At 45.6% G+C, this 10,102-nt stretch overlaps 1 protein-coding gene across 2 annotated transcripts in view; it reads right to left on the reverse strand.

The window, feature by feature from the left end:
* The window catches only part of LOC126527217 (uncharacterized), an 18,547-nt gene extending 9,444 nt beyond the window's left edge, over nt 1–9,103 (reverse strand). For both annotated transcript variants that reach the window (XM_050174973.3, XM_050174972.3), the window contains exons 1-5: nt 8,778–9,103; nt 6,034–6,156; nt 4,578–4,707; nt 1,748–1,852; nt 581–714 (exon numbers count right to left, since the gene is read on the reverse strand). In XM_050174973.3, the coding sequence (XP_050030930.1) occupies nt 581–714; nt 1,748–1,852; nt 4,578–4,707; nt 6,034–6,156; nt 8,778–8,960 (675 nt within the window). In that variant the 5' untranslated portion in view covers nt 8,961–9,103. The remainder of the gene's footprint in view (nt 1–580; nt 715–1,747; nt 1,853–4,577; nt 4,708–6,033; nt 6,157–8,777) is intronic.
* Between the last annotated feature and the right edge of the window lie 999 nt (nt 9,104–10,102).

Below are 10,102 nucleotides of genomic sequence, written 5' to 3' on the forward strand. Positions count from 1 at the left end.
GGTTTAGGTTGATATGGTATTCTTTCAGAACCATATATTATTAAAGTTCATTATTAGAAGAGAAAATGAAGATGAAATTTCCTTGTTTTGAATTTCGTGCCGAAACACCAGCACCGCTACGTCACAGTGACATCATGAATTTCAAAGTATTACTTTCTTATTTGGACCGTAGTCGCAAAGTAAAAGTTCTTGAAACCTGCCAAGCTCAGTCTTTTCATCATTAAGACGGGGTATAATCCTACTTTAGCAATAAAAAAATTAACCAGGCCCATGCATATGTTAACAAAATCCATGACGTCATGGCGATCTTGCGCAAGAATTTAAAGCAGGTGCCCCCCATTTTTCGTTCTTGCATCTCTTTTAGCTTCCTAAATGTCCTGTCATGGTAAGTGTGGCTTTGTTTTGGGAGGGGGGGGGGGGGTATTTAGAAGCTATTAATAAAGCTCAGCTTGTTTTTTTTTTTTTTCTATTTAGTGTCCCTTGAAAGCCTCTATGGCATGTGTACTGCAAACAACAGCAGCAGGAAAGACCATGGGGTAAACAAATACATGTGTTTATTTGGAGGGAGAGCATGACTCACCTCAGGATCAGCTGCAGCAACTGGTTCAGTGGCAACAGGCTCCTCGGGCATTTCAACGTCTGGCTCAGCCTTTTTAGCATCGGCTTCTTTCGACTGCTTCTTGCGCTTGGTGGCAGGACTCTTGGATTCTTCGGCTGCAGATGTCGGCAACATTACTGATCAATCAGACGCGATGCTTAACGCCATGCAGCGTAGTGCCACATTGTAGAGGGAGTAAAGAACCAAACACAGCCGAAACTGTGATTTAAGAATTGAACGCTGTTTTGGGTGAACTTGGGCCCAGAAAGGCAAGCAATGCTCAAATCCCAACTGCCACAGTGGAGTATGTTGTAGTATATGCTTCATCTAGACAAAATTTGGCCAATATTTTGCCCATTGTAATCTGGTCCGTTAAAAGCAAAACTTCTTGCAGGAATATTATAGGCAGATCAAACTGAGTGAGAAGTATGGTCCGTTATATCCAAAATTATGTTGTGTGTAGACTTGTAACAGGTGTCGACTGCATTAGTGCGTTTTTGTATTCTAATTCGAGCCCGCAGACTCGCATGTACTGTATTCCAGGCCCTATCGTTTTCCCAACTGTTGTATTTATTTTCCATGGCCCTATGGAAAATACACTAACTGGGTTCTACACTATGTGCAGTTTATGGAAGGTTTACGCACAATCTGAAGTTGCACTTCCTTTAAACATGCATGAGTTAAAGTAGTGGAATGCGCTACGCAAGGTATTTAGTGCCACGCAATGTATTCAGCGTGAATGAAAACCCATGTATATAATCTAAAATGCAAAACTTAAAAACCGAGTTGCGACACTTCTGCATTCACTTTCGAGTTGAGGTACGTTGCTACGTCTTCCACTCAAGTAGGTGATATATGTCGTTAGGAAACTAACCAACGAAAGCCCCGAGGCCTGTAACCACAATAGTTCTTTCACATAAGAGTGTTTCCCCAGTTGACAGTTTTGGGCCCCTGCCGCCACTCAAGTTAGCGTTTGGCATGATTGTGAGAGGTCACAACCATGATGCCTAACGATGGAAGGCGCCTATGCAGAAGTTTTGAGAAACTGGGCCCTAAAGATGCATCTGAAAGTTGTACATAATGCTACGCTCCTAATTATTGTGCTTTCGTTATGCTAAGCAAAAAATTTATCAAGTGACAGATACTTACTGGCCGGTGCATTGGCCTGACTCTTTTCAGCCGAGACGTTGGTCTTCTCCTCTCCCTTGCGGCGTATCTTCTTTTCTTTTTTGCTCAACTTCTGCACCCACCCATCTGTTTTAGAAGAGAAGCTTGTGTCAGAGACAAACAGCAGTGACTCCATGGTCACTTAACAATCCACAGCAGAAGGCTCACAATTTCATACAAATAAAAAGCAGTTAAAACACCTCGTGGCGCTTACTGCCAAGTTTGTTGGGAGTCCTTTTGGAAACTCAGCGTTGTTGACCGTCCTCTAGAGCAACTCAAACTATTTCTTGCTTTGAGCTTAAATCATTAAAGGGGCACTGAACCAGCTCTCAAGCTTCGTAAAATAACCTAGTCCGCAGGTAGCATATGCTGCTGTGAACATCTCAGCCAAGTTTTGCTGTCATACGCAGAGCGTAAAGCTCGCATGCGGATCGCGAAGTCACCTTTCTCTCAAATGCTCTCTTCTCAACAGAAGGCCCTGTCCTCACTCTCGTGGATGCTTTATTTCGTCATCGCACACTTTATTTCGATGTTCCCTTAGGTGGCTGCTAGTGGCCGATAGCCGACATCAAGTTGCGGTTGGCTACATGGCATAGATACTGCGGCGCCCATGGGGTGCCGCCATGAGCCCACTGGCAAAGCGTACTGTGGCTTGCCGAGGGCAATCGCATTTGGCTTATGTTTAGCGCATCGTAAGCACCAAAGGTGGAAGTCGTGGCGTCTACGTCAACATTCAAAATGAAGTTTGAACTGCGCCATTTGAACTGCCACGGTGACATTCAGAAAGGCGGAGCGTTGTGGGCATGCCCCACCATGCCGTAGCCTTCGCAGTGCAAGGCATTCAAGAAGGAACGGGAGCACAGCGGAGGCCGTGTTTGATTGCCAATGACTCTGCTTCTGCTGAAAGCATTGAAGTACTTTTTGTGGCAAAGTATTTCTGAAATAGCCTATTTTCACTTCAAATGCCTTTCTCCACTTCGATACAATGTGGGTCAGGGCAGCTTTAACAAAAATCAATGAACCAACTCTTCCAAGTATTGATTGAAACATGAAACCTTGAATGCACTCACACAAGATTATAAGCGAGCTGCCCACAGCCTTCTGCCTCTCAAGTCTTTTAAAGCATTGAAGTACTTTTTGTGGCAAAGCATTTCAGAAATAGCCTATTTTCACTTCAAATGCCTTTCTCCACTTCGCCAAGTGTGGGTCAGGGCCGCTTTAACAAAAATCAATAAACCAACTCTTCCAAGTATTGATTGAAACATAAAACCTTGAATGCACTCACACAAGATTATAAGCGGGCTGCCCACAGCCCTCTGCCTCTCAAGTCTCCAACAATGGAGAGGGAGCCACCACACAGAAACAGAATCATGCAATTCTTTCCCAAAGCACCTCTGGAAGACGTGTTTGTATGCGCAATTGCAACTTTCCCTGTCCAAGTTCCCTTCCTCTTCCCACTTTCTCCCTAGGTGGTCACCACCAAGAGGGTAGGTTGTATCTATATTTTAGATAAATCATCTTCAACAACTTATTAGCTTAAAAAATTAAACTGTAATGGGCAATATGCATATACTGTGTGTGCATGATTCTAATGCACACCTTTTTTTGAAAAAGTTCGTTCAAGTTTGCATGCATATTACAATTGTAACTAATTCTACTCAAAATAAAAAAAATGAAAGATTCTTGCTAAAAAGAAAAGAAAAGCTCCATGCAAGGTAGCTAGACACATTGCCATCTAATGGGTTGTCTGAAGAAAGCGACACTCGGAGACACTGCAAGGTGGGTCCATGGTGCGTGGAATGCCCTCCCACAGATGAGGGTTCTGCGAGCTTCCTTATGCGTGACATTTCTAATGCAATAAATGGAACTGAAGACGACCTTCTGTGGCAGGTAACAGCTAAAAGGAGGTGTCATCGGATCCAGATAATAACTAGCCGCTAAGATTCAGCTGCGTATCTGTGTGCCTTCGGAGGTCCCATAATATCGTTTCAACACGGTACGCGTCGACTCAGGTTTCGTTACTTGATGTGCACGAAAGAATCTGCACCAAGTTTTTTTTAAATATGTTGGTGCATGCATATTGCGTGTTTCTTGTGGCCGATGCATGCGGGCGCCCCGACGAAGACGACGAACGCTCTCTGGCTCTCGAGCTGTCGGCTGAACTGGCTAGCCCTGCATTACCCTTTGTAAGTACACTTTGTAAATAGTCGCCAGTTCTTATTCCTTCGTTCGTGTACCAATATATTTGGGTGCTAATATAACTGCGTGTTGCAATCAATGGTGTGGTAGAATCGTGAAAATACGGTACTCAGTTTCATACATAGCATGAAGCACTATGAAAGCTAGAGAGACTTCCCTTGCTGTTTGCCTTCGCAACGGAAAGAGAGAGATATGGGTACGCATCATGTAATTTCACATAACATTAAATTCCATACATTTATGTTGCAAGACATTATATATTTTTTACATGGAAGGTATTGCAGATCTTTACCTATTTACCCCCAAACGAGCGGGGCAACTTGTTTCTGTAACCAGTGGGTGCAGTTTACCACTCAAGTTCGTAACAAAAACATAATACGTTGCATTTCTGCATGAAGGTAAGCAAATAACACGGATTTGACATAACCTTATGCTTAAGTTGTGGTTGTAAAGTATGAAGTAGCTATTTTGTAGAAAGCAACACAGAGTCAAGAAAAACACGCACAGTGAAATGTGCACAGTGAGTCTTTTATGAACGTGCTATTCGCATGGCTTCTGCACCATTGCCTGGTATGTGCGAAACGGATAATAGGCAGCACAATCTGCAAGGTACCTCCGGCGTCCTCAGCTGACTGTGGTGCAGGAGCGGGGTCCTCTGGTTGTTTCGCAGCAGCTTCCTTCTTTCCCTTGGTTGTGACGGGCCGCTTCTCTTGGGGTTGGGCAGGCTTTTTTTGCTGAGCAGCCTACGATGAGTCAGAGGCGAAACAAAGGTTTTCAGTGCACAACATAGCCCCCGCTTGATCCCTTAACCCACTGACTACTAAGCTCGAGCTGTACTCGTCCTAGCCGTTTGTGCTGATATTTCCAAAGACAAGCGGCACTTGTCAAGCCAGCTCCTGTTGTGCATTTGAGTCTTGCACTTGAACATGTTCTTTCATGCTTATCATTCCTTCCGTTAAACCTGTTCAGATAGGCACACTCTAACCTAACACATGTGATGTGGGAATGTCTCCCTTTTTCAAAGCAGATGTCTTTCCCTGGCATTTAAAGTAAACATAAGAGATAATCTACACATTAAATATGCTATATGAATACTTATTAAATGAGCAATTTCTTGCTGGAATAAAAAATAACTAGTAAATTTTGTACACTTCACTCAGAAATAATTTGCAAGTTAAAGGGTTTGCAGCACCATTTTTTTTTTACCTCAGAACACATTGGAGTGAGTGCTGCGCCTTTCAATTTACATATTCTTGCAAAAAACTTCGAAAATGACCTTAATAAAAATGGAAGCATAAAAAGCTCGATGCTTATTTTCCCAGCTGCTTTTTCAACACAATGTTTCCTTTCAGCAGGGGCGGCTCCACATATCAATACCATGCCCATTGCTCCTTTCTTACCTTTTATTTTTGCAGCGGTGCAATTGTGGTAACCCTTCACGACTAGCATCCAACAAAGGTGTCAGAGAGCGACAATGGAGTGGTGACAGGACACCTTAATAACAACTGCCGCATCTCTGTTTGCTAAATTACATTATGTGGTTTTGCATGCCAAAAACCACAATCTGATTATGAGGTACGCTAGAGTGAGAGACTCCGAATTAATTTAAACCATCTGGGTTTCTTTAAATACATCCATTGCATGGTATACGAGTGTTTCTGCGTTTCAGTCCCATCAAAATGTGGCTGCCATGGCATTTATCGAACACGCAACCTCAAGCATAGCAGTGTAAGGCCATGCCCACTGATCTACCATGGCGTTTTATGCCTTGTTCGACCACTGTCACACATAATCTTTATGCGGAAGGTAGAAGTCTACATATTCCTGTGAACCACTGTTTCTTTCAGATAATTTCAGTGGCATGAGGAGACCAGACTGGTGTGCTTGCTTGACTAAATATCCAAGGCCTCCAGAATTTTTACCAGTACAAGTCCAACAAAAAGAATTAAAAACGAAGTCAAGTGCTGCTACCAGGCCAGGCTTTTTTCATTTTAACACAGTTTCATTAGCTTTCATAAGGGGCTCACTCTTGTGAACACTGAGAGGACAAATTGAGCTGGCGCACAAACCTTCGCATCTGTTTTTTCGGTTTTCTGTTTAGCAGGAGCAGGTGCCTTCTCTACTTTGGGCTTGGCTTGGCTAACAACTTTTGGGGATGCAGTTGGTGCATGGCCGTTGGCTTGCGTTTTGCTCTAGAAAGGACAAAAGAGAACACGCCCTGAGCAACAGTGTGAATTTCAACACTATACACAGGCTCCAAACAACACATCCTGCTGTTACTGAATATATCTGCGCATGTTGCACAATACAAGTCAGCTCTACATGCATAAATATTGCAGCAATGATGCAGAACCACTAATATATTACCATAATTCAATAAGCACGCTCACATAATTTGTAGAGCAGTACAAATTATTACAGTCATTCAATCACCACACTCGCACAATTTACAACAGTGCAAACTGTTTTGTAGAAAATTTAAACTATCATTGTATGGGCTGGCTGGTCAACAATGGCTAAGAAAAAGCTGTGCTTCAATGTGCGTGGCTCTTTGCTCTGCATCATGGCTTTGCAAGGAATTATGAAGTTCGGTATCAACTAAGACCGACATCGTACATACAGTCAAAAGAACTTGTGCGGCAACTACGAGTGGGTAATGCATAAGTTTAAACGTTAGGCTGTCATGCGGGCTAGGCATTTTCACTCCTGGTCTCTAGCTTGTCAATTCGCTTGGGGGTCTAAAAGTCCTGCTTCCTTCATGGCAAGCTCCCATGCCACCACCGACTCGCGAAGGGACAGGCAAGGCGTCATTGCAATGCAGCAAAGCTTTCACCACACTGCGGTTACAATCAGTGGGTTCCACCGTCTGCGATACGCGGAGGACAACACCATCGGGTCGTGTTACAGGGAATCAAGCTTTCATTGTCCAAGGTTCAGGCCTGTCAAGCCCTGACCTTCACTTCTGAGAAATGAGGTCAACCTGGGCCACAATGCTACCAGTGGCAAGTGCCATTCTTAGCGCCCGCTACCTACCATGCACGGCCATGATGCTCATGAAAGCATTAACGGTTAAAGGGGTCATGACACGGGCACTGTGGATGCCGTCACTGTGGATGCCGAACTGAGGAACGAGCTCATAAAAGCGAATGCTTTAGAAAGTTACACCCTTTGGGACGTATGTGGTCCTCAATAATCGTCGTCCGTCTTGCTTGCTACTTTTCTGTCAAGAAAGATATGTCACGTTGACAATGCGCATGCCATTCGTGACTTGGAATTACCAGGCAGACAGCGTTGAATAAAGGAAGGAGACATAAAGCTCCAAAGGGTGCAAGCTTTTCTTTAGTGTGTAGTTTCCATGGCTTTACAGTATTAGAGTACCAACCCTCAGACAGCGTCCCATATAAAGTGCATGCTGAACACCATGCACCATACAATTTCGTAAACTACTTTGAAATATCGATCGTGTGAGGCTAAACTGAAAAACCAAAAGTTGTTTTTGTCCGCAAGAGTTGTTCCAATATCATGTATCTCTTTTGATGCCTGCCACATCGACAACTTAAGTGCCAGCGCTGCTCGTAGGAAAGTTGAAGGGGCTCGCAATTCTCGCCTGTCAGCGCGTTTTCGAGGCTTCCCGCGGAGAAAGCGAAACGAGCACCGTCACGATAAAAAGGCGCAAACGTCCAGAGTCGACAGCGTGGCGGAGAAGTGGTCCGAGCTTGCATCTAATCTCGCGCAGTACGGTCGGTGCCCGCAAAAGAGGCGCGCATTTGCCAGATGGGGGTTTGCGATATGGAGCACGTCTCCAGCACTGCTCTCTTTTTCCCGACCCTTTCTTACTGGGGTTCGGTCAAACACGTGGTACTCATGGGGCGGACGGTGTCCCTGATCCAGCAGTTTCCAACGGCCCAAATCACAGCATATCCGTCAGCTTTCTGTACGTTCTCAATAAATAAAAAAAAAACTATTAAAATACGGGAGCAAAGGGAGGCACGGCGGCAATGACGATGGGAGTCCGGATACGAGCGGAAAGCGAAGATAAATGCGCTCTTTGAAAAGAGGAAAAGAAACCACAGCCGTGATACAGCGTCCACAATGCTGCACAAATTTGAACTCGCGTGCTTCGAGCGCTAGCCGAAACAGCGACAGCTGACGTGCGACGCGGCAACGTCGACGCAAATGGGAGAAAAGCGCCGGTACTGCCGTGGCACTTCGACATTACGGACTTGCCCATATTGCGACCAATGGAAGCTGACCAGCTGGCGTGCAGGGAACGTGGGCTCACGCAAACGAGGATTTGTAATTCTCACATGGAATCACTTATCAAGTTTGAGATACGCACGGGGCGGGTGATACACGCTGCTATTGGGTCCTCGCGCGAGAAACTGGAAAGCCGTTGCGCGGAAGCCACGCGGTAGCGAACGGCCTCTTGAGAGACGCGTGCATCCGTTTGCAGGCGACGCGCTCTGAAAACGAAACACGGCGACGCGCCGATACGACTGTTCGGTTGACATTTAGTGCTTTCACCCGGCAGCACGGAAAAATCCGCCGTTGAAACGGTGATCCGGTTTTCGAAGCTCGCATATGGCAGGAAGCTCAGAGGGCGACATACGCGAGAGAACTCGTTTTCACCGCCTGATCGGGATCGCCAGGCGCAATGCAAGTGACCCCCGGAGGGCACATGCACTTTTGGGCAGGTTGGCCCACACCACAGCTGCGGCACTGATAGCCCGAGTCAGGAAGGAGGACTGAGCTAATTATTTGGAGGCCCAAGCATGCAGTGGTGGGCCCATTCGCGGAGCTAACGCCGTACTACCTTCTGGGACTCCTTGGCCTTTCGCTTCTTCTTCTTGTCGCTCTCATCGTCGATGCTTCCGAAGCTGGGAGGCTGGCTGGGCGACTTGAAGCCGAAGGCGAAAACAAGCAGGGCGCACAGTATGACGCCGACAATGGGGAACGCGTAGTGCGGGCTCACGACCGTTCCGAGCGGTAGATCCATGCTGCAGCACCCAGAGTCCTGCGGACACGACCGGCAACGACCCGCATACACGCTAGCGCGGCTACTACGGCTCCTCCAACGTCAGCAGCAACCATCGGCCACGAAGCCAACGCAGCGACGTCGGCGCCCCCAACTGAGTCGTCAAGGCAGTCCGCAGGCTCGAAAGTATTGATTGTTGCTCTACTTAAAGATGGCGCTAGCTACCGGTTGATTCTGCTCTAAACGTAGATTTTTATTTTGTAGGAACAATTTATTTAAGTGATATTTGTCTGCGGTATGAAAATAGGGAAGAACAAATAAACTTTGGAGTGAAGCTCATTACGCTTAAGCTTCGCCTTTAATAGTGGCACGCCAATAGCATTAAAAAATCCCTAACTGCTTCTCACGCTTCCCAGCAACTGCAGATTACCTAACCATGATTACGTAACCAGAGGCGGGCACCCCAGCTCGGTGGAATAATAAAGTTTTCAATCAATCAATCAATACAAGGAAACGCTGGTGGCGAACGCTATGCACGAAGGCAAACTTTTTGGTAGAAACGCGCCATCTTGCGTGCGCCGATCCCGGAGGTCATGCACAGCCGCGCCAAACCAAGCGCATCATTTTCATGTTTCTGTTGTCGCTTCGCACTTCTAATATTTTACTCTGAGAAGACTTAACATAAAAGGCATGCGCTGTCTTTCGAGAAATAACTGTATCAAGAAATTTACGACAGGGTATGAGCAACTTTATTGATGTAGAATGGTGTGGAAATATAACCCGCATATACCGTACGTCATATAACCAGGCGTGGCATATATATATATATATATACATATATATATATATATATATATATGCGCTTAAGCAAACGTACGCAATTCCAGGCTTATCTTACCACGCAACGACAATCGTCATCTATCTTGTCCGCATTTCCTTTCTTTAACTCTGCGAGCCCGGTACCTCCAAGTCACGAACGGCACGTGCGTTATCAGCATGAGCATTCTCGAGAGGAAAGTAGCGAGCGCAGCGTTTTCAAGAAAGGAAACACAAGCAAGACAGCTGATGATTATCGTTGTGTGGCAAGATAAGCCCCAAAGGGTGTAAATTTGTTTAAGAGTGCACTCTACAAAAAGTTTACACCCTTAGGGTTGCATTTTGTA

This window comes from Dermacentor andersoni, chromosome 9 (genome assembly GCF_023375885.2).
Source record: "Dermacentor andersoni chromosome 9, qqDerAnde1_hic_scaffold, whole genome shotgun sequence".
NCBI classification, from domain to species: domain Eukaryota; kingdom Metazoa; phylum Arthropoda; class Arachnida; order Ixodida; family Ixodidae; genus Dermacentor; species Dermacentor andersoni.